The following is a 24,898-nucleotide window of genomic DNA, read 5'->3' as shown; positions in this document are numbered from 1 at the left end:
ATACGGGTATCATAATAAAAATAATATTTAGGCTACTCTGAAACAATGGTCTGTATTGTCACCTGTAGGATGATGGATGGACAAGCCTATGATGGAGTTGTGAAAACTAAGGAGCAGGCTCAAGAGCAGTACACTGAGGCTGTGTCCCGTGGCCAAAGTGCTGGACTTGTGAGGTAAAGGGGTTGATTTATTTACATCCAGGTGCTATACAGATGTGCTGTAATTTAAGTTGTATTTTATAGTGATTTGCCATTTATATAACTTCATGTTATGATAAATCTAAGGGTCATGCCTCTGTTCTTAGCTCCGTAGGGAGAACCATGGAGGAATTTAAAACCTCTGTAACTGTGGCAGCCCACAAAAAGGTCACCTTTGAGCTGACCTATGAGGAACTGCTGAAACGAACACATGGCAAATACGAGCTGCAGATCCATGCTCGACCCATGAAGCCTGTCAAAGACTTCAAGGTTTGCTGATCATCTATTAAAACACTTCTGGATAAAGGCAGTTCCTGTAGTAAGACCTTCTGTGTTCTTTGTTTTATTGTTCTCACATTCAGGTTAATGTGCACATTAATGAAAAAGCTGGCATCAGTTTCATTGATGTGAAGGGAGGACTGAGCACTAAAGCCCTGGCTAATGCTATCACCAAAACACATGCAGACAAACAGGTATGGCTGATTCTGGTGTCATACTACATTCTAACGTCTGCATAAAGTCTCCTAAACACTACATAAATACTACCTGGTTTTCTTGGCAGGCATGCGTGTATTTCTATCCAACTGTGGATCAACAGAAAAGCTGTGACAGCTGTGGAGAGGAAGGTATGAATGGAGATCTGGTTATTGTTTATGATGTCAACAGAGACAATGGACTGGGAGACATCAAGGTAAAGCACTGCTAATTGCACATGTAATGATGAAAGCAGTCAGGGCAAAAGATGGTATGCAGTTTTCTCTGATGCAAGAATTTAATTTTTAAAATCTCTTGTATATTTTCCACATCCTATAGTAACTTGTGCATATCATAACACCAATTTTTTGCTTGTTTTGTCGTTTTGCAAATGTCATTTTGCACTCATGTAGATGTGTAAAATATGAGCAGTTGGCATTTGTATCATACAGTACATTATCAATTGCTTGCATCCAGCTAATCAAAATGCGACGTATCATCTCTCAGTTGAACTGTCTTGAGTTAGTTATGAAATATTAAGCAGAAGTTGTAGATTTCGACAACAATTTGTTTGGTAAATGGGCAAAATACTGATCATTCTTTCACCGCCTCAAATTTCTGTCAAAGTAAATCTGTTCAGAGGAACGTGTGAGACATTGGATCACATCGTAGTTTTCATGCATTTGTAGTGTATCCCTTTTTTGATTTTGTTTTCATGGATGTTTTTGATTTTTCGGTTTTGAACATATTTTCCATTTTTGGATAAGACTATATGTTTTACTTGATCCTAAGTGCAGCACATGCTGGGATAAACATATGTAAATAGAATCTTAAAAAAATATACGGTACTAACTCAACTAAAAAAATAGGTAGCAATTCATATAGACATTCCTCAGTTGTTTGAAAAAAATAATCTATGCAAGTCTCGGTGGTTTGTCTGAGACCAACATGATTTGATATATTGACTACAAGCTTAATCACACTGAATAAACGTAATTTTATGGCTACGGTTCTAATATTAATTTGTCAACTTACTTTAAATTACTTCGCAATATTTAATTTTCCCCTAAATTTTACTCAGAAATCCATGCAAATTGTTGTCTAATTTTTTTTAATCTTTAGCAACTTAAATCACTTAAGTTGGAAGAAATTCAACAAACCGGTTCTTCTTAGACAGTTTTTTCAAATCCAGCAGTAAAATAAATAGATAGTACAGCAAGTAAGCAAGTTTCCTACAGCAAATATTTGGCAAGTTATCATTAGTAACAACTATAACAAAATTTTAAAATTAATTCATTTTAGAAAGACCAATCCTATCCCAGTCTCTGGATAACTGTGTTCATTCAATCGGGATTTCTGCTGTGGCCCCTCTAAAATTGACTGAATTCAGTCCTTTTTATTCACTTTGTTGGTAATATTTATGTCATCCTAAATACAAGGTTCTTGTACAGCCTTGAAACATCTGATTTAAGTATTTTATAGGTCTGAAAAACTGTGTAATAAATGAAACATAGCAGATATATTAAATTGTATTGTACAAATAATCTGGTCCTTGCCAGAGTATAGTTTTTAAATCAAGCTTAAACCCCATAAAAGCAAGCATGGCATATTGCATCATGTCATTATTTATCAACTAAAAATGAAGCAAATATGGAGAGGTCTTCTTACCATGACCTAAAATATTTACTCTAATATTTGCATCCTTGCATCCAGTATATTTTCCATTAATCATTGTTATTTGCTCCTAGACTTCTGATGGATATTTTGTCCATCACTTTGCTCCTTCAAGTCTTCCACGAATACCAAAGAATGTTGTCTTTGTTATTGATCGAAGTGGCTCCATGCACGGTACAAAAATAAAACAGGTAAAATGTTTGAAAAGTATGTTAGAATATATTTTCACATTAAACAAATATGACTGTCATGGTTTCTTACCCAAACACCACATGTTAATGTCTTTCTTCACAGACCCGAACTGCTTTAATCCATATTTTGAATGACCTGGCTGAAGATGACTTCTTTGGTCTCATCAGTTTTAATAGAGAAATATTTCACTGGAAAAGAAAATCCGTTAAGGCCACTGCTCTAAATCGGGAGAGGGCCAAACAGTTTGTGCTGAACATCAGAGAAGGAGGAGGTGAGATGATTTAATTCAGTGAACTAGACATTTTGCACCTGGATGGAAGTGAAATACTCTTTCCTTCTCTTTCAGCTACAAACATCAATGCAGCAGTGTTGGAAGGAGCTCGTATGCTGAACACACATCCCAGGGAAGGATCAGCTTCCATTCTAATACTTCTCACAGATGGAGACCCAACTACAGGTCAAGGACATTTCCATGATGTTCATTCCTTTGGGCTGTGTTACTTCAACATAGGGGACTGACGCAATTATCAAAATGACAATAAACTCTGAAAGAATGGGTCTTAAAGATGCTTGCTAGTGAGAGGATGTAATCTTTCCTTATTTTTCAGTTTATTAAGTGTAATCAACAGTGATACCATACAACGATATATTGGAACACTAAAAACTCCTCTTTGTCTGCCCCTGAAAGTAATTTTATTGCACTATATGACTCTGTGTTGTGTATTTGTCTCTGGTGTGCTAAATTGAGTCAATATGTTGTGTTCTTGCAGGAGTGACAAATCTTGAAGAAATACAGTCAAACGTAAAACAGGCCATTGCAGGAAAATTCCCGCTCTACTGTCTTGGTTTTGGGTTTGATGTTAATTTTGAGTTCTTGGAGAAAATGTCGTTGCAGAACAATGGTGTGGCAAGAAGGATTTATCAGGACTCCGATGCTGATTTACAGCTGAAGGTAAATTCAACTAATTATTAGTTTTTACTAACTTTTTCTGCCCTGCGATGGACTGGCGACCTGCCCAGGGTGTACCCCGCCTCCCGCCCATAGACTGCAGGAGATAGGTATCAGCTTCACTGCGACCCACTATGGAAGAAGCGGTGGAAAATGACTGACTGACTGAAAAACCTTTTCTGAATTTGTATGCCAAAATAAATAGTTGTCTTTATTTTGAAGAGATTAAACATCCATATTTTCAATAAAATTTATTCACAGGGTTTCTATGATGAAGTGGCCACTCCTCTGCTGACAGATGTCACAATGATCTATCTGGGCGGAACCAATCTAACCCAGACTAACTTCAGTCAATATTATAACGGCTCTGAGATTGTGGTGGCCGGCGAGATCATTGACAACAACGTTGAATTCTTCACTCCACAAGTTGTTGCCATTTCAGTAAGATTTATTCCTGTAACTTTTTAAAAGTAGAACTGAAGTAAGTAAATACTGATCAGTTTTTTCTGGAATTGACAGAGTAAACAAAAAGTGACATTTTCTAACACAAATGGCTTTGTGGATTCTTCGGTCTCTGAAGGACTTCTTCAGAGGGTTTGGGCCCACCTCACAGTCAAACAGCTTCTAGGAAAGGAGTAAGTAGTATACTGGTCCTTCTCAAAATATTAGCATATTGTGATAAAGTTCATTATTTTCCATAATGTCATGATGAAAATTTAACATTCATATATTTTAGATTCATTGCACACTAACTGAAATATTTCAGGTCTTTTATTGTCTTAATACGGATGATTTTGGCATACAGCTCAAGAAAACCCAAAATTCCTATCTCACAAAATTAGCATATCATTAAAAGGGTCTCTAAACGAGCTATGAACCTAATCATCTGAATCAACGAGTTAACTCTAAACACCTGCAAAAGATTCCTGAGGCCTTTAAAACTCCCAGCCTGATTCATCACTCAAAACCCCAATCATGGGTAAGACTGCCGACCTGACTGCTGTCCAGAAGGCCACTATTGACACCCTCAAGCAAGAGGGTAAGACACAGAAAGAAATTTCTGAACGAATAGGCTGTTCCCAGAGTGCTGTATCAAGGCACCTCAGTGGGAAGTCTGTGGGAAGGAAAAAGTGTGGCAGAAAACACTGCACAATGAGAAGAGGTGACCGGACCCTGAGGAAGATTGTGGAGAAGGGCCGATTCCAGACCTTGGGGGACCTGCGGAAGCAGTGGACTGAGTCTGGAGTAGAAACATCCAGAGCCACCATGCACAGGCGTGTGCAGGAAATGGGCTACAGGTGCCGCATTCCCCAGGTCAAGCCACTTTTGAACCAGAAACAGCGGCAGAAGCGCCTGACCTGGGCTACAGAGAAGCAGCACTGGACTGTTGCTCAGTGATCCAAAGTACTTTTTTCGGATGAAAGCAAATTCTGCATGTCATTCGGAAATCAAGGTGCCAGAGTCTGGAGGAAGACTGGGGAGAAGGAAATGCCAAAATGCCAGAAGTCCAGTGTCAAGTACCCACAGTCAGTGATGGTCTGGGGTGCCGTGTCAGCTGCTGGTGTTGGTCCACTTTGTTTTATCAAGGGCAGGGTCAATGCAGCTAGCTATCAGGAGATTTTGGAGCACTTCATGCTTCCATCTGCTGAAAGGCTTTATGGAGATGAAGATTTCATTTTTGAGCACGACCTGGCACCTGCTCACAGTGCCAAAACCACTGGTAAATGGTTTACTGACCATGGTATCACTGTGCTCAATTGGCCTGCCAACTCTCCTGACCTGAACCCCATAGAGAATCTGTTTGATATTGTGAAGAGAACGTTGAGAGACTCAAGACCCAACACTCTGGATGAGCTAAAGGCCGCTATCGAAGCATCCTGGGCCTCCATAAGACCTCAGCAGTGCCACAGGCTGATTGCCTCCATGCCACGCCGCATTGAAGCAGTCATTTCTGCCAAAGGATTCCTGACCAAGTATTGAGTGCATAACTGTACATGATTATTTGAAGGTTGACGTTTTTTGTATTAAAAACCCTTTTCTTTTATTGGTCGGATGAAATATGCTAATTTTGTGAGATAGGAATTTTGGGTTTTCATGAGCTGTATGCCACAATCATCCGTATTAAGACAATAAAAGACCTGAAATATTTCAATTAGTGTGCAATGAATCTAAAATATATGAATGTTAAATTTTCATCATGACATTATGGAAAATAATGAACTTTATCACAATATGCTAATATTTTGAGAAGGACCTGTATTTTCTGTTTGTTTTTCTGTAATTGATTATTTATTGCAATATCAGTTTGAATGTCAGAAAAAGTAACAATTTTGCCAGCCATTTTTGTCAGGACCGGTTGAATTTGCAGATCTTGAGCACCTTAATGTAATTTAAAGTGAATGCACCTTAAAATACTACAGTACACTGAATGATATACTATAATGTATATACACTCACCCGCCACTTTATTATGTACACCGGTCCACCTGCTCGTGAATGCAAATTTCTAATCAGCCAATCACATGGCAGCAACTCAATGAATTTAGCCATATAGACATGGTCAAGACGATCTGCTGCAGTTCAAACCGAGCATCAGAATGGGGAAGAAAGTTGATTTAAGTGACTTTGAACATGACATGGTTGTTGGTGCCAGACAGGCTGGTCTGAGTATTTCAGAAACTGTTGATCTACTGGGATTTTCACACACTACCTTCTTTAGGGTTTACAGAGAATGGTCCAAAAAAGAGAAAATATCCAGTGAGCGGCAGTTCTGTGGGCGCAAATGCCTTGTTGATGCCAGAGGAGAATGTCCAGACTGGTTCGAACTGATAAAAAGGCAACAGTAACTTAAATAACCACTCATTACAACCAAGGCATGCAGAAGAGCATCTCTGAACGCACAATACATCAAACCTTGAGGCAGATGGGCTACAGCAGCAGAAGACCACACCAGGTGCAACTCTTGTTAGCTAAGAACAGGAAACTGAGGCTACAATTCACACAGGCTCACCAAAATTGGACAATAGAAGATTGGAAAAATGTTGCCTGGTTTGATGAGTCTCGATTTCTGCTGCAACATTCAGATGGTAGGGTCAGAATTTGGCGTCAACAACATGAAAGCATGGATCCATCTTGCCTTGTATCAACGGTTCAGGCTGGTGGTGGTGGTGTAATGGTGTGGGGGATATTTTCTTGGCACACTTTGGGCCCCTTAGTACCAATTGAGCATCGTGTCAACGCCACAGCCTACCTGAGTATTGTTGCTGACCATGTTCATCCCTTTATGACCACAGTGTACCCATCTTCTGATGGTTACTTCCAGCAGGATAACGCGCCATGTCTTAAAGCACGAATTATCTCAGACTGGTTTCTTGAACATGACAATGAGTTCAATGGACTCAAACGGCCTCCACTGTCACCAGGTCTCAATCCAATAGAGCACCTTTGGGAAGTGGCGGAACGGGAGATTCGCATCATGGATGTGCAGCTGACAAATCTGCAGCATCTGTGTGATGCTATCATGTCAATATGGACCAAACTCTCTGAGGTTTCCAGTACCTTGTTGAATCTATGCCACAAAGGATTAAGGCAGTTCTGAAGGCAAAAGTGGGTCCAACCCGGTACTAGCAAGATGTACATAATAAAGTGGCCGGTGACGGTATATAGGAAGTTTTAATAAACAAATGCAAATATTTCTCACTGTTTTTACAAGACTTTTTTATTTGTTAAGGCTCCCACATAGTTGGGGGTACTGTGAACAGCGCGGACTCCGCGCTCGTTGTCCGTAGACGTTTGAAGGCTCAGTTATAGTCACCCATATAGTGGCCTTATAGTCTCAAGCAGGACTCCACTGAGGGAGCGCGAGCCTGAAAGCGCTGTAGGCATTTATATTTGACACAGACGTTGGTGCAGTATTCTCAGAAAACACAGGGGCAGTATGCTGCATAACCAGTTGAAATGTACTTAAAAAAGAGAAGAAACTCTTGACATCACACACCACAAATGACTGCATGCTCTATTAAAAATATTATTTATTATCAACGTGATTCTATTTCTTGCAAAGTTTCAGATTCATAAGATTAAAACAATGAAGAGGAAATTGCTTTGTGACCTCTTTGTAAAGCATCTTAAAATGTACCTAGATACAATTTTGTACTCTCAACAATAAAACAGCTATAAAGAGTAAAAACTTTAAATGCAAGCAATCTAACTTTGTAATTTGCATTTATTTCACTCTTACCTTTTTTTGTTTGTTGTTTTTCTTTTGTTACTCTCTTCCTTCTGTTTATGAAGAAGTGATTTATTTGTGTGTGAAATGTTTGCACCTTTAACATCATTCTACAAAAATTCATACTACAAGTATAAACCTAGCTTAAGGTTTCATAGTCGAGCAAACCAATTTCCTACATTTCTGGTGACAAATCCTACATTTTCTATACTTTCTGCCATGGCATCATCGGACGAGGAGGCAGAGGTAATTTGCCTTGTAGCTTTAGAATAACAAAAATAAAAAAAGGTGGAATTAAAAGGTCCTTGAACAACACTAGGGACGAAGCTGGGGTCTACACCTGTCAGTGTGGGGCAGAGAGTAGCAGTGACACTGCTCTTCCTCGTGACCCGTTGCTCAGAGCACTGCGTCACATATAAAACAGTTTGATGTGGAGACTCTTTTCCACCAAGCAGTTTATTGTGTGACACCGTATACGCATATCCAGTTTTAAAAATTGAGCTTTGCGGGACAAGTCTCCATTGAGTCTGCCTGGAGTATGTGCGGACAACTGCAGATTTAAAGGAACTGGCCAAATTCATGACAATTATGGTATAATAAAGAAAGTATCTCTTTAGCATACACAGTTTTTTCTTTCAGAGGTCACATATTAATAAGTTGTTGTTATACAGGCTATTGTTATCTGGACCTGAGAAAGAAAAAGTGAATAAAGAGGCTCTGGAGCTGTCCTTGAAGTACAGCTTTGTGACTCCACTCACATCCATGGTGGTCACCAAGCCCGAGGGGGAGAACACAGAAGTCCTTCACAAACCCAAGGAGGGAGAAGCACCACGGCTTCGAAGTCATCAAAGAAATACTGTGGCTAGAAAACGTTACTTTTTCCAAAGTAAGCACAATTAATATTAGGGCTGAATCATTAGTTTTTAAAATCAATATCAATCATCTCCAGTGGCACACCCAAATATTTTTCACAGGGTGGGGAGCACAAGTGGCCATTGAATATCTTGGGGTGGCACACCAAATTCAAAACCAGAGACTGACTTTGAAAAATGCTGTTATGTTGCACTATAGATATATAAAAGTAACTACAAAAAATGCATCATAGACCATTTGTCTATTATTTTGTTTTTACAAATTTATATTTCAGACTGACTTGAAATGAGCCTTTAAAGTTTCAAAGCCTACATGTAGCAGGCCTTAACATAAAAAAAATCTCTAAAGACAGTCTGACGGGTGCAGATATTTATTTCTCATTTTCAGAGCATCCAGAATAATTCCTGCATCTCCAGAACATTTTCCAGCACTGTGAAAACTATAAAATAAACATAAATGGATACTCATACAGTGTTTGATAAATAGGGTTCTAAACATAACTGAATGCATTAACATTATCATACATTCCGTATCTTTACATTGTCATAAAATGCAAAATAAAGGTGCATAAACCAGATAATGTGTGCCATGGTTGCACTCCAAGTAATAAAACCAGACACTTTTGTAAAGAATAACATGCAATGTTCCTCACATGTAAAATTAAGAACAATATAAATCTATAACATCACACACCTTGCTTCACGTGCCAAGAGTGCAAAACCTCTGCAAATATGTAAACAGTGGGTCTTTCACAAGTGGAATGCAACTAGCTGAAGTTAGCATGAGAGATAGATGTATACAAGGTTTAAAGAAACACTCAAGGGTTATAAATATTTTTACAAGCCACTGTACATATAGACGGTTTGCATCCATCTCAAAGCAAACATAAACCCAGAAACATAACTGATTGACACTATTGGACTTGCATTAGACAGAAGGTTAAACAAATTACTTCAGCTCAGCTCCATCCAAATTTGTTGCAGCCCTCTGCAGTGCATGATAAACTCTGTCTTATACAGATTACAGGGCACACCCTTCTCACCATGGTATAGATGTTATCAGGCCGACAGTGCAAACGCCGATAATTTATAGAGAACAGTGGTTCATTAAACTACACGTATAAACAAGTAAATCCAAACATTTTATGAGCAGGGCACCCTGTAAAGATTGTTTAATGCTGCATTCACTGGTGATCACTGGTAGAAGGAGGTGCGTTCGCTGATTCCGCCAGAAAGCCAGAACCCAGTATAGGCTTAGTCTGATCTAATGTCAGACAGTGAGAAAAAAAGGTTTTGTATCTTTTTATACATATGTAAATGTCTGGTTTAAACTGGAAGCTCTTGGCCAACCTGAAAAAACACAATAAAACAAAGTGGATAGTAACTATACTGGATATGCAGGTGAGTTATAGAAAAAAAAAAAAAATAAACAGTAACTAATATATAACAAATACACATATTTATACCAATACAAACAAGAAGGATAATTATAGAGGTTTTATTTTTATCAACACAACCAAAGATAAGTAAACAAACGTGTTTGGGTCAATGATATGAAACATCCAAATATAGTAACTCTGTGCTAAGGAATGTCAGACTAATTAAGTGATGAAATGCTCTGGAAATGACACACCTTTCAGCTCTAAATAGTAGCATGTCTTATGGTTTATCTAGTTGAGAAAATAATTTTCTTTTTGCAATAAAATTATTCTTGTTGAATAATTTTTTTATGTTTGATGTTGTGACTGAAACGTTTTTACTATTGATTTTTACCAATAATGGCATTTTCTGGATTTCTTTTTTTCCCTGATAGCTCAAAAATTGCTTTTTACGTTTACCATTTTAGCATTTTTCCTGTTTTAAACAAGATCAAAACATTTAAGAAGATTGTAGGGAGAACAGAGATTTTGGTCACTAACATGATTTTTAGTCAGTACATTTTTGTAGAGTCAATATTTGCTTTATACTATGTTATATTGTGACAAGTAGTACCTAAACGTTAAGACTTCTTTTCTTTCTCCTTCTTAGATCAGCGTGGTCCACCATCATTGCCACAACTCACTCCAAGAATCCTAGGTAAACTCCTCTTCTCTTTTTTGTCCCAATAAGGCAAAATAAGAGAAGAGGAGACTTGGCTGGTTTAAACAATTTATTGTTACAAATTGAAAGTGTGCCACTCGGATTATTTAGTTTGTTTTAGTGCAAGACTGGACATAACAACAGGAGTATACAGAATAGAAATTAATAGAATAATCCTTGTTTGTCCCAGCAGCAAAGTGACAGTCAAAGATAAATCACTAAGATACACAATACAAAAAATAAAAATGGTACATTGTACAAGTGAGGTAAATTCTATAATTGTTTATGTATAGTTTTTTTTTTTATATACAAAATGACTTTGTATGAGATATAGACATTTTCATTTATACAGATTCACAGAAACTTTGAAGTAAAGAAAATATAAACAGCCTTGCACAGAAAAACTGATCACTCAAATATTGTAAAACATGATAGAACACATTTTATAAAGTGTGTAGTATTTTATACAACATAGCAGTTTTTGACTGAGTTACTGTAGCTGTTATTGGTATATTGAAGGTTATAAAAAGAAAAAAAGCAACATACCCTTATATTGAAATGCCACTGAGTTACAGTGTAAGAGAACATTTTTATTTATTTTATGCTGATTCCACTAAACTAATTTACCAGTGATCCCATTTTGGAAATTGTAACTGACCTACAACAGGAAAGGTTTAGTCTGATTTAATGTCAGTGGTTTCAGCTGTTTGTGTTTTAATAGTTCACATTCCTCTGCAGCTAATGCAATCAAACTAGTGCTTACATTTTTAAGGTGTCCCTCTCAACAGCAAACCTTGCTGCATACAAGAAAATCATTTGATCAAAGCTCTGTTTGAATTGTTGATGTTTCATGCGCCTGTTGAGGCTGATTCGTCCCCAAACGCGGGACAGCAGGTCCTCAAACTGGGTTCTGGATAGATGGAAGTACTGCTGAAAGCAACCATCATCCAGACACAGCTCCTGGAGTAGGTGGTGGTACTTTCCAAACTGGTTCCATCTCTGGAGAATCTGGTGAACCCAGGGACGTCGACGCCGGCGGCGTTGTTCGGCTTCCCATAAATAAAGCACCATCACTCGCTCAATGTTGAGTTGAAACCGGCACGCATCAGATAGAAGCTCCTCCTATTTGATGACGCGATGAAGCGAGTTGACCATGCGAATTACTGGCGAAATGTCAGGGGAGCGACAGCACGCAAATGAGGCGAAAAATCCACTGGAATTGTGTTTGGTCTGAACACACTATTATCCTTAAAATAAAACTAGAAGGGAGAAAATATTGTGCCTGGTATTTCAAAAGACCAACCTAAGGCCTTGTTAACACAACAATGTTTTTGGTGAAAACATAAAAGTTTTGTTTTTATTGTTCATTTACATGACGCCGCATGTTTTCTCTGAAAATGGCATGATTTAAAAATAGGTTCCAGAGCGTAACACTTTGAAAACATCCCTTTCTCTGTTTTTATGTAGTCCGGAAAAACTAAATCTTTCTTATGGGGAAGGTCATACTGCTCATGTGCGGTATGACAGAAATCAGTTGAAATTATTGCAGCATAGTGGGAGCCGATCAGTTGAAAACCCACAGAAGACGAAGATATCAAGAGTCTTTACTTTTCTACTGGTGCCGTATGTACAGAGGTCATAAATAAAACATCATGTAGATGTGTCAATAGAAACAGAAATCAATCAGTTTTTTAACTACAGTCTTCAAGCAAGAGAGAGAGAGACAATGTAAACAATCATTTTTGATGACATACTATCTACAGGCTAAAGATGTTTCACATTTAAGATGAGAGATTGCTTAGGCTAAAGCTAAAAACTCCAGCACTTGCATTTTGAAGGGCCTTGGTTAAAGCAGTCAAATGTGTGTGAAAGGTTCATCTAGCGTGTTTGGGGACAAAATATCATTCATTTGTAAATAAAGATGTTATAGCCATTAGATAACATTTCTGAAAATACAGTATATATTTTTGTGTTTTGTCCTTTTACCAAACAAATCCTATGTTTTAATTTTGATATATTCCTTTTTATAATGGGGAAAATAACATTACATAAAAGTTAAGAGTTGAATTCTACATCATGGACTGAAATTAGACTTTAATCCCCTGCAAACAAACCCAGAATTCTGGCATCCGCAGATTGGTAATGTCCCCATGTGGCGCAAGGATCAGCCCATCAATCAATAACATATCAGTTTATCAGAACGTCCATGGAGGGAGCTGAAGCTTTGACTTGCAAAACAGTAGCATCAAAAACCTAAAATAATTACACAGCTTTTGAAGAGTTGTGGACCAAAATCCCTCGTGAAATATGTGCAAACCTGATGACCAACAACAATAAAATGTTCAATGGTGTGCTTGTCAGCTAAGGTTTTTTCACCAAGTTCTAGGTCACGTTTGGTTTACGGATCAAATAATTACTGTATTTTAATACATATTTTAATGTAATCCATTTCTGGGGGATTTTTTATTAATTCTCTGTCTCTCCCCATTGAAGTCAACCATAAAAATAACTGTTTATTTGTTTGTAAACATTTTACTTTAACAGAGGTTCATATGATAATTTTCCATAAAATATTCTTTAAATAAAATTGTTTCCTTGACACTGAGGCTTTGTTAGATGAACACCTTAACAACGTTATGAACGTTTTGTTTACAGGTTTTCTCCCTGTTCGGATGAAATCTTATTTTGAAACAGAGTCTACCTATTTGACTACAACACCTGGTAAAGCATTGCAAGTTTGTTTACAATCATTCTGACATTATTTTCCTTTTCTTAACTTACTTTAGTCATAAAAATTAAACATTATCTTGAATCCTCACCTAATATTGCACCATGCCTAAGAAAAATGCATGATGGCAGTTATTGCTCTTTATTTTTATATCTGTTGTTTAACATAAACTTTCATTTTCTTTATAGCTCCTGTTTTCCACAGATTTTTGATGAAAGCTGAGAATGACACCTATCCACTTTGTTTTGATGTTATTGGAGCTGTAATTCTTAAACTTCTTCACCATCCCAGCACAGGTTGGTATCATTACTTGTGGATTTTTCATTTGGGGGGGTATAGGAAAAAAAGGTTTGATAAAACTAGACTTTCTTTACCTGGATAGACCAATCCAAAAAAAGTGGTTTGGAAGTATTTTGTTGATTAAGCTTTCCATTTCATGCTCTGTGTACCATTTCAAGAATGTGGTATTTGAGATGTCATTTGGTGCTTCTTCAAAACTGAATTGAAATCAATAAAATTTCAATTCAGTTTATTTATATAGCGCCAATTCAGAACACGTCATCTCAAGGCACTTTACAAAGTAAATTCAGTGGAATCATGTGAATTCCAACTCAGGTACATACATTCCAATTGATCCAAGTCATCACACAGTGCAGTCAAATTCAGTTTAATATTCAGATTGGTTAAAAAGTTTCCTATATAAGTAAACCCAGCAGATTGCATCGAGTCAATGACTTGCAGCATTCACTCCTCCTGGATGAGCATGTAGAGACAGTGGACAGTCACTGGCGTTGACTTTGCAGCAATCCCTCATACTGAGCATGCATGTAACGACAGTGGAGAGGAAAAACTCCCTTTTAACAAGAAGAAACCTCCAGCAGAACCAGGCTCAGTGTGAGCGGCCATCTGCCACAACCGACTGGGGGTTTGAGAGAACAGAGCAGAGACACAAAAAGAACACAGAAGCACTGATCCAGGAGTACTTTCTAAAAGAAAAGTAAAACGTTAAAGGCAGGAGTAGCTTCTCCAGTGGCTCTAGGAGAAACACAGCTAAGCAGATAAACTCTGAGCACATTTTCAGTCTAGCAGTGGTCCCCAAATCCCGGACTCTGGTCGAAATCCGGACCCTGAAATCGTTTTGTCCGGACCGCAAAGCATTTTCTAATTTACTGTGTAGATATAGTCATTTTATTCCTTTCCGCCTGCCACGTCTCACTTTTGAAGGTATGACTGGAAGCTATGCGGGTCAGCGACATTCTAGTCAACACTCCAAGCCAGTTGGTGATGGTAATGCACCACATCATTGAAAACAATAAAGAAGAAGCTATGCGGGGTCCTTCAACGTGGGTTGCTAATGGAATAAAAGCAAATAACGCAAAATTGGAGAGTAGTAAGAGAATGTAGCAGAGTGAGGGAAAGTGGTCATTATGTCCTCCAGCATCCTAAGCCTATAGCAGCATAACTACAGAGATAGCTCAGGATAACCTAAGCCACTATAAGCTTTATCAATAAAGGAAAGTTATAAGCCTAGACTAAACAGGGTGTCTGCCTCACGGACTAAAACTGGGAGCTGGTTCCACAGGAGAGGAGCTTAAAAACTAAAGGATCTGCCTCCCATTCTAGTTCTACAGACTCTAGGAACCACCAGTAAACCTGCAGTCCTATATTATATTATATTATATTATATTATATTATATTATATTATATTGTATGATGGAGCTAGATCATTGAGGGCTTTATATGTGAGAAGGAGAATTATAAATTAAATTCTGGATTTGACAGGGAGCCATAAAAGAGAAGCTAAAATAGGAGAAATTTGATCTCTCTGTTTAATTTTCATCTCTTGATGCAGCGTTTTGGATCAGCTGAAGGCTTTGAACTGCATTTTGTGGACATCCTGATAGTAAGGAATTACAATAGTCCAGCCTGGAAGTAACAAATACATGGGCTAATTTTTCAGCATCACGTCTAGACATGATATTTCCAATTTAGGCAATGTTCCAGAGGTGAAAGAAGGAAATCCTAGAAACTCGTTTAGTACATGATTTAAATTACATGTCCTCGATGAAAATAAAACCAAGGTTTTTTAATTTATTACTGGGGGCAAATTTAGAATTGAGCATAAAGACCTGCAGTATGAATGTAGCCAAAAAGATACACCGTGAAGATACAGAAAATTCAGATTTTCCTCTCAGTATAGTCGGCTAACCTGCAACTCTCATGTCTCATGTTTTGATTTTCCCAGTTGAGTAGTGATGTAGAGATGATCTGTCTGTCATGCCTTTAGAGCTTTATATAAATGGTGTGTTGGACTCAATAATAAACGGTGGCTTCAAAAAGATCGTCATCCATGTCGGCACTGACTACGACATTGAGGTTGACACAGAGGGAATCAGTCTTCGACAGAGACAAACTACAATCCGCTACACAACACGGGATCCCATCACAACTGAAAGGTGACTTTGAACTTAAAAGTTCATTGCTGTCCAACAGGACAGCATTCTTATGTGAAGTGTAGTTAACAAAACTGACCCAAAGTTACAGCACATTTATGTAATAAGCAAAGTTTGTCAGCTAATTTTAAGGAAATGGCTTTAACTGAAATATAGCTGCATTTAAGGTTTGTCTATTTACATCTAAAGTGCCTTGCAAAGGTTCACAAGTGCACACATTACATTACAGCCACAAACTTCAAGGTATTTTATTTGGACTTTATGTGATGGACCAATGGGCCCCCAGTGGGCCCACCACCTGCAGGGGGAACCGTGAGGGACCGGTGCAAAGAGGATTGGGAGGCGGACGAAGGTGGAGACCTCAGCGGCCCGATCCCCGGATGCTTAGGCTGGCTCTAGGGACGTGGAATGTCACCTCGCTGGGGGGGAAGGAGCCTGAGCTTGTGCGGGAGGTCGAGAGATATCGACTAGAAATAGTCGGGCTTGCCTCCACGCACAGCGTGGGCTCTGGAACCCATCTCCTTGAGAGGGGTTGGACTCTGTTCTACTCTGGAGTGGCCTACGGGGAGAGGCGGCGGGCTGGTGTGGGTTTGCTTGTTGCCCCCCAGCTCAGCCGTCTCGTGTTGGGGTTTACCCCAGTGGATGAGAGGGTCGTATCCCTGCGCCTTCGGGTTTTGCAGCAGGTCTCTGACTATCATTTCAGCCTACGGGCCGAGTGGCAGTGCAGAGTACCCGGCCTTCTTGGCGTCCCTGTCGGGGGCGCTGGATAGTGTCCCTCCCGGGGACTCCATTATTCTGCTGGGGGACTTCAACGCCCACGTGGGGAACGACAGTGACACCTGGAGAGGCGTGATCGGGAGGAATGGCCTCCCCGATCTGAATCCGAGTGGTGTTTTGTTATTGGACTTCTGTGCTAGTCACGGATTGTCCATAACGAACACCATGTTCAAACATAAGGGTGTCCATCAGTGGATTTGGCACCAGGACACCCTAGGCAGGAGGTCGATGATCGACTTTGTTGTCGTATCATCAGATCTTCGGCCGCATGTTTTGAAAACTCGGGTGAAGAGAGGGGCTGAGCTGTCCACTGATCATCACCTGGTGGTGAGTTGGATCCGCTGGAGGAGGAGAAAGCCAGTCAGACTTGGCAGGCCCAAGCGCATAGTGAGGGTCTGCTGGGAACGTCTGGCGGAGCCCTCGGCCAGGGATGTATTCAACTCCCACCTCCGGGAGAGCTTCGACCAGATCCCGGGGGATGTTGGAGACATAGAGTCCGAGTGGACCATGTTCTCCGCATTTATTGTCGATGCTGCTGCCCATTGCTGTTGCCGTAAGGCCTGCGGTGCCTGTCGCGGCGGCAATCCCAGAACCCGGTGGTGGACACCGGCAGTAAGGGATGCTGTTAAGCTGAAGAAGGAGTCCTATCGGCTGTGGTTGGCTTGTGGGACTCCTGAGGCATCTGACGGGTACCGTGAGGCCAAGCGTGCTGCGGCCCGGGCTGTGGCAGAGGCAAAAACACGGGCCTGGGAGGAGTTTGGTGAGGCCACGGAGAAGGACTACCGGTTGGCCTCGAAGCGATTCTGGCAAACCGTCTGTCGCTTCAGGAGGGGGAAGCAGTGCTTCGCCAACACTGTTTATAGTGGGGGCGGGAGACTGCTGACCTCGACTGAGGACATTATCGGGCGGTGGAAGGAGTACTTCGAGGATCTCCTCAATCCTGCCATTGCGCATTCTGTGGTGGAAACAGAGGCTGGGGACTCGGGGTCGGACTCTTTCATCACCCAGGCTGAAGTCACCGAGGTGGTTAAAAAGCTCCGCGGTGGCAAGGCTTCGGGGGTGGATGAGATCCGCCCTGAGTACCTCAAGTCTCTGGATGTTGTAGGGCTGTCATGGTTGACACGCCTCTTCAACATTGCGTGGCGGTCGGGGACAGTGCCTCTGGACTGGCAGACTGGGGTGGTGGTCCCCCTTCATAAGAAGGGGGACCGGAGGGTGTGTTCCAACTACAGGGGGATCACATTCCTCAGCCTCCCTGGTAAGGCCTACGCCAGGGTATTGGAGAGGAGAGTCCGACCGATAGTCGAACCTCGGCTTCAGGAGGAGCAGTGTGGTTTTCGTCACTGGACCAGCTCTACACCCTCTACAGGGTGCTCGAGGGTTCATGGGAGTTTGCCCAACCGGTTCACATGTGTTTTGTGGACCTGGAGAAGGCATTCGACTGTGTCCCTCGTGATGCCCTGTGGGGGGTGCTCCCGGAGTATGGAATCGGGGGCCCTTTACTAGGGGCCATCCGGTCCCTGTACGAGCGGAGCAGGAGTTTGGTCCGCATTGCCGGCACTAAGTCGGACTTGTTCCCAGTGCATGTTGGACTCCGGCAGGGCTGCCCTTTGTCACCGGTCCTGTTCATAACTTTTATGGACAGGATTTTTAGACGCAGCCAAGGACCGGAGGGGGTCGGGTTTGGGGACCAGTGGATTTCGTCTCTTCTTTTTGCAGATGACGTGGTCCTGCTGGCCCCCTCTAGCCAAGACCTACAGCATGCGCTGTGGCGGTTTGCAGCCGAGTGTGAAGCGGCTGGGATGAGGATCAGCTCCTCCATGTCCGAGGCCATGGTACTCGACCGGAAAAGGGTGGCTTGTCCTCTTCAGGTTGGAGGGGAGTTCCTGCCTCAAGTGGAAGAGTTTAAGTATCTCAGGGTCTTGTTCACGAGTGAGGGAAGAATGGAGCAGGAGATCGACAGACGTCTGGGCGTCTCTGTTGAGTCTGCTGCCCCCGCGACCCGGTCCCGGATAAAGCGGAAGACGACGAGTACGAGTTATGGACCAACACAGAGTACCAAGCAACTGTGAAGTGAAAATAAATTGATACACGGTTTTCTTTTTTTTTTGTTTTCAAATTAAATAGTGTGGTGTGTGTATGTATTCAGCCCCTTTTTCCTCTTTCGCTTTTACTCTTTTAAAACCTAGTGCCACCAATTGCCCTAAATAAGCCACCTAATTAGTAAACAGAATACGCCTCTGTGTAACGTAATTTCTAAATAAATCCAGCTGTTCTGTAAAGGTTTCTTAAGAAACATAATGAAGACCAAGAAACATGTCAGTTTTGGTAAGGTTGTGGAGAGATTTATAGCGGGGTAAGATTCTTAAGGGCACTGTTCATCTAAAAATAGAAAGAGTATGGCACCATTGCAAACCTCTGGAGGAACTGCAGATATCTGCAGCTTGGGAGCATCTGTTTACAGGACAGCTATTAGTCATGCACTCCAGAAATATGGCCTTTATGAAAGAGTAACAAAATGTTTGACTTGTTGAAAGAAAGCCATAAGGAATCTTGTCTGCAGTTCGCAACAGGCCAAGTAGGGGACCTATCAACCATAAGGACGAAAGTAAATGCTCCAGTCAAAAGAAATTTAACCTTTTGTCCTACAAAATCTGAAAATTTGAGGGCATCCTTGCCTTTACCCTAATCTTTATCTCCCTCCAAACGTTCTCTTTCACATTCAATCCAGGAGTCCGGCTGGGTCCACTCCAAAATCTTATATGGTTAGAAATTGCTGTTCATCATCATAAAACCTATTTTATCAGTCTATTTATTGATTCAGTTACTAATAAGCGTTTATCAGAATTGAAACACTTTGCTAATTGTACCAAATATTGTTTGATATAAATGTAAAAAGCAAAAACATAAAAGTGAATTAATTACAAAGCCTCTAATTAATAACCAATATTTTTTAATTTTGTTCCACCACTACTCAAATTACAAAACCAAAAGTGATTGAACTCAAGGTCCTCACATCATAACTCTTTTGCAACTCTTCTTTATTATGTGAAAGACAACATTTGTCTCTGCTTACTGTACGTTTGTTGTAATTAACATGTTGCTATTTAATGTTTTTACTGGTCCATGTAGCTGTGATCTCATATAACCTAATTTTTCACCACTAAAACATCAACACCCGAGCAAGAATGCAAATGCTTAAGATCATTAACATTATTTACAATGATATAAAGGTTGTTAAAGAGTTTTAAGACAAAACTTATTTCCAGGTGGTGTCTATCTTTCTAGATTTACGGTGATCAGACGTAACAAGGAAACAGAATTTACAGATACAGATGTGCATCTGGCCATCTTAGTTCATAAGAAGGATGGAAAGAAATTCCTTTGGCCTGTTTTAAGGCGGTCTCCGCCTGCTGGCGACACCGAAGGACTTTTAGGTCAGTGTCAAATCTGTTTTTGTTTACATTACTGAAGTTTTTTTGCATTCGCTTATGTAACCATTAGGCAGCGTGGCGTAAGTCACACCGTTTGCCAGGGTACATATTGTCTTGCAAATGTTTAGTGTTTATCTGTATTTTGCGTTTTATTTTTCTGTTGGACTTTGTGTGCAGCTTTAAATCGAGTACAATATGAAGAGGTTCATCAAAACGTCCGCACAACAGTGAAGTTGGCAAACAGAGAGACTGATGTTCAAAGGTGCATTTTATCTTTTGATTAACACTGTTTTGCAGCAGACAAAGTAAGCAGTTTAAAGACTTTTCTTTTTGTTTTGCAGATCCACTGCTGTTGACTATGGGATCAGCAGTCCCATTAAAATGGACTGTTGGTTTACTTCAGCTGACTTTGCCCTGCCAAGACCTTGGAATGATTTCCTTGTTGTTCAACTTTAACTGAAAGCCATGTTGAATAATTCAGAAAAAAGCAAAAATTTTGAATTAATCCTGAACAACAACTGAAACAACATATGCAGTTACTATCTTTAATGGTTAAAAGGGCTAATGTCTGTACTTCTAGGATACATTTCGCAAGTAGGATTGGTTTTACCTTCCAAATCTCAAAGAATATTGCACAATTCATGGCTACTTAAGTTACATTACTGTTTCAAAGATTTATCCTCATTATTAAAAATTAATCAGTCTCGTACATATTGAACAATCAGTCTAAAGGAGGATATAAATGATCACATATAGAAGGACTAATGAGATTTTTACAATAATCAAAAAAAGGATTCATTTACAACCAAATTTATTAGAAATAATTAAGGATCATATTTATTCACAGTCACAATGGTCTAGTTTCTAATGATCGAACTAAGCAAAGAAATTATTAAGAAAACATAACAAAAATAAACTAACACTACTTAAAAAGATTTCTGTGTGTCTCCAGTCATTTGATAGTTTCCCCACATTGGACAACACCAGAATCAAACTGAACATGAAAAAAGAAGCTCTGAGAAAAAAATCCCTGAGTGATGTTAAGTACACCGAGGCGTGGGAGAGAAACAAGTGGAAACTTGGCTGAAAGAAAAACAGACAACAGTACAAGGCATACGCTGCACAAATATGATTGCACAACCATATTGAACCTGGCTCCGATTGGCATCTTGATTGATTTGTTTTCAGGTCTTTTTCCTTGTTTCTATCAGAGTTTAGGAGCACAGCTGCACTCTCTGAGGAAGATGATGTCATCTGGCCTGATCAGCCAATCAGAGATGAGATTTAGGAATTGTGTGACTATATGTGTGCATTAGACAGCCAATAAGAACAGTGGAATTTATTTTTCCTTCCATTGCATTTCAGTGTTTCACACATTAGTCGTCTTACTACCATCCTGCAGGCGCAGATGGGATTTGTTGTGTTTTTTGTTTTAACTTTTAAACAATTTTATCTCTCTCAAAAACACACAGAAACATGGATAACATGGGGTATGACGTTGTTGTGGCTTACTGTGAGAGTTCAGCTAAAGAATTTTCAGGGTAATTAAAGAAAGCTGTACAAAGTTTGTGAAAAGTCAAACCGAAGGTATTTGTATGCACTGTAAACCCGAATAAGTTAACAGAGCTCAAAACTTATGTGGTAACCGATTACCTCGAGACATTTAAGCCAACTTAATCAACTCTTTTAAGTATCAAACTACTATAAAAATATATTTACTGTTAACTTAAAAGTTTATGATTTATTTTTATTTCTAATAAAAGCCCAAATTAGAAATATCCTGTCCAGGAGTGACGCTGAAAAACTAGTCCATGCATTTGTTACTTCAAGGCTGGACTACTGTAATTCTCTACTATCAGGATGTCCACAAAATGCAGTTAAAAGCCTTCAGCTGATTCAGAATGCTGCAGCAAGAGTTCTGATGAAAATTAAAAAGAGAGATCATATTTCTCCTATGTTAGCTTCTGTTGGAAAATATTCATGCTATGCTTATAGGATCTGTATTGCTATGCTCAAGTATGTTTAATAATGTGTGAAATAAAATGTATTGTGTAACTTGGAGGCCTGCTAACAGGCCTCTCTCTGTGTGTGTTTGACTTAGATATCATCTGGCCAGTAACAGAAGATATTTCTGGATGTAAGACTTCTGTCCTACGACAAGAAGTTATTTGTGTATATGTCTGTAGATAAAGGTCAAAAGTGGAAAAACAGGAAGTGCTGAAAAGGCAGCTGAATGTCACAGCGCCAGACAGCTCCGGATAAGAAATCAGACATACATTTGTATGTTTTTTATTTGTAATGTACACGCCTTGCTTCTGAATAAAACTGCTGTTCTGGGAAGAAGTTTCAGAAGTATTCGGACGAGCTTCTCCCTGTACAGGCATCTAAAAGCTGTGCAGCCTCCGTGTTCTTTTATTACTTTGTTTTATTAGTAACAGTATAGGATGTCTTAGCTTGACCAAACAAACGAACACGCAGGAGTTTAGGGAACAACTCCATCACTTCCCTTCATTGGCTCCCTGTGAAATCCAGAATAGAATTTAAAATTCTCCTCCTCACATATAAAGCCCTTAATGATCTAGCTCTATAACAGAGCAAAGAGCACTTTGTTCTCAGACTGCAGGTTTACTGGTGGTTCCTAGAGTCACTAGAAGTAGAATGGGAGGCAGATCCTTTAGTTATCAGGTTCCTCTCCTGTGGAACCAGCTCCCAGTTTTAGTCCGTGAAGCAGACACCCTGTCTACTTTTAAGGCTAGGCTTAAAACTTTCCTTTTTGATAAAGCTTATAGTTAGAGTGGTTTAGGTTATCCTGAGCTATCTCTGTAGTTATGCTGCTATAGGCTTAGGCTGCTGGAGGACATAATGACCACTTTCACCCTCTTCGCTACATTCTCACACTACTCTCCAATTTTGCATTATTTGCTGTTATTTCAGCTTTTAACTTTGTTCTCTCTTTTCTCTTCCTAGAAGCTACACCTGGCCTGACTCTGTGTCTACCTGTGACACCTTTCTGGAGAGGGGCATCGTCCGAGCTTCTGCTGGCAACAACTTAATGCTCACCCCCTACCAATGATCCACATAGCCCTGTCTTTCAGTGTTTAACCCTTTCTCTCTCCTAGACATAGTGATTGACTGAGCTTTTACTGTAATTAATTATATGTGCTCTCTTTCAGACTCTAACCTTGAAAACTGGCTCAGAGTTTATCTGTTCTTTCTTTCTAGGTGAAACGACTAGATTAGCATTAGCATTTACTTTTCCGTCCCATAGAAAGTACTACTGGATCAGTGCTTCTTTGTTCTCTTTGTGTCTCTGCTCTGTTCTCTCAAACCCCCAGTCGGTCGTGGCAGATGGCCGCTCACACTGAGCCTGGTTCTGCTGGAGGTTTCTTCCTGTTAAAAGGGAGTTTTTCCTCTCTGCTGTCGCTACATGCATGCTCAGTATGAGGGATTGCTGCAAAGTCAACGCCAGTGACTGTCCACTGTCTCTACATGCTCATCCAGGAGGAGTAAATGCAACAAATCTCTGACTGGATGCAATCTGTTGGGTTTCCTTAGACAGAAAAACCTTTTATCCAATTTGAATAAATAACTAACTCTGACTGCACTGTTCAATGATTAGGATTAATTGGAATGTATGTACTTGACTGTTGTGAAGTGCCTTGGGACAACATGTGTTGTGAATTGGCACTATATAAATAAAACTGAATTGAATTGAAAGTTAACTTTACTTAAAAATTACAAATTTGTATTCTAATGTTTATAAGTTCTTTATAATTTAATATTTTGATGCAACACAATGTAATTACATTAAAACATTAAATTGAAAAATGTATTTATTGATTAATTAAAAAAACATTTCTTTTATAAAGTATTTAAGTTTAGACTACAAATAAAAACAATTTACACCGTATTCTTTATCTAACTTTTTGTTTATTAAAATATTTCTGGATATGAAAGAAGTGTCACAAACATTTTTATGAAACCACTTGAAATGGAGCACCAGAAAGTGAGCCTACTAAATATAAAGTGTAGCACATCTACCTTATGTCTTCAAATACAGTTAAAAGAACAAAAACGAACATCAAAGGCATCTTCCTAAATGCTTATATAATTGAAAATATACAAAAATGGAAGAAAACTTACAGGCAATAACTTACAAAAATAATTAAATAAAAAATATAAATTTCAGTTTGTATTGGGTACAATTAAAGGTAATTTATTTGGCTTTTTTATAAAACCAAAACGTGCTGATGTAATTAATCCAACAAGCTTAACTAATCCAGCGCTTAAAATATTTCACTGTCATTTAAAGCAGTTACAAAGGTTTTTTATTTGGTTGTAATAACTAAAAAGTGCAAATGTAAGAAATTAATGTAAGGCAGTTGTACATTTAGCAACTAATTTAGTCACCTTAAAGGCTAGCCCTAACTTAAAGTGCTTAAATAAGTGCTCAATAACAGTGTTTTCATATCCAAACAGACACTTGCATAATGGAATTTTCAATACTACTCTTTAGGTAGCAAAATGTTTTTCAGAGCATGTAGGCAGGGTTTCAGTGGTTTGCCATCATCAAGACCCATGAAGATGTTTTAGACAAAGGTGAATGTGTTAATTAGTTTCCTGGGATAGTTTAAATCCAGAGCATACAGGTCCTGGTCGTAAATTTAGAACATCATGAAAAATCTCATTTATTTCAGAATTACTAAAATAATTTTTTTTTTTATGATATTCTAATTTTCTGACCTACATAATGTACATTACCTCACACATTAATGCAAATGCATCAGCAAATCTGGGAACATCACTTGTCACCAATCCACCTTCCACCACAACAGCCATGC

At 39.4% G+C, this 24,898-nt stretch overlaps 1 protein-coding gene across 3 annotated transcripts in view; it reads left to right on the top strand.

The window, feature by feature from the left end:
* LOC124857370 (inter-alpha-trypsin inhibitor heavy chain H3-like) overlaps nt 1-22,451 on the top strand; it is a 31,214-nt gene extending 8,763 nt beyond the window's left edge. Inside the window, exons 3-21 of one of the 3 annotated variants that reach the window (XM_047348596.1) lie at nt 69-173; nt 305-467; nt 560-670; nt 760-888; nt 2,420-2,536; nt 2,640-2,808; nt 2,884-2,994; nt 3,308-3,489; nt 3,748-3,927; nt 4,006-4,121; nt 8,386-8,600; nt 10,615-10,662; nt 13,321-13,386; nt 13,582-13,689; nt 15,681-15,849; nt 19,912-20,060; nt 20,235-20,319; nt 20,399-21,598; nt 22,159-22,451. In XM_047348596.1, the coding sequence (XP_047204552.1) occupies nt 69-173; nt 305-467; nt 560-670; nt 760-888; nt 2,420-2,536; nt 2,640-2,808; nt 2,884-2,994; nt 3,308-3,489; nt 3,748-3,927; nt 4,006-4,121; nt 8,386-8,600; nt 10,615-10,662; nt 13,321-13,386; nt 13,582-13,689; nt 15,681-15,849; nt 19,912-20,060; nt 20,235-20,319; nt 20,399-20,513 (2,338 nt within the window). In that variant the 3' untranslated portion in view covers nt 20,514-21,598; nt 22,159-22,451. Of the gene's footprint in view, nt 1-68; nt 174-304; nt 468-559; nt 671-759; nt 889-2,419; nt 2,537-2,639; nt 2,809-2,883; nt 2,995-3,307; nt 3,490-3,747; nt 3,928-4,005; nt 4,122-8,385; nt 8,601-10,614; nt 10,663-13,320; nt 13,387-13,581; nt 13,690-15,680; nt 15,850-19,911; nt 20,061-20,234; nt 20,320-20,398; nt 21,599-22,158 lie in introns of those variants that run through there. The other 2 variants (XM_047348597.1, XM_047348598.1) reach the window with 2 other exon arrangements.
* The last annotated feature ends 2,447 nt before the right edge of the window (nt 22,452-24,898 follow it).

Source organism: Girardinichthys multiradiatus, chromosome 20 (genome assembly GCF_021462225.1).
Source record: "Girardinichthys multiradiatus isolate DD_20200921_A chromosome 20, DD_fGirMul_XY1, whole genome shotgun sequence".
Classification (NCBI taxonomy): Eukaryota; Metazoa; Chordata; class Actinopteri; order Cyprinodontiformes; family Goodeidae; genus Girardinichthys; species Girardinichthys multiradiatus.
The sequence above is the reverse complement of the archived record's forward strand: the minus strand, read 5'-3'. Positions and strand labels throughout refer to the sequence as shown.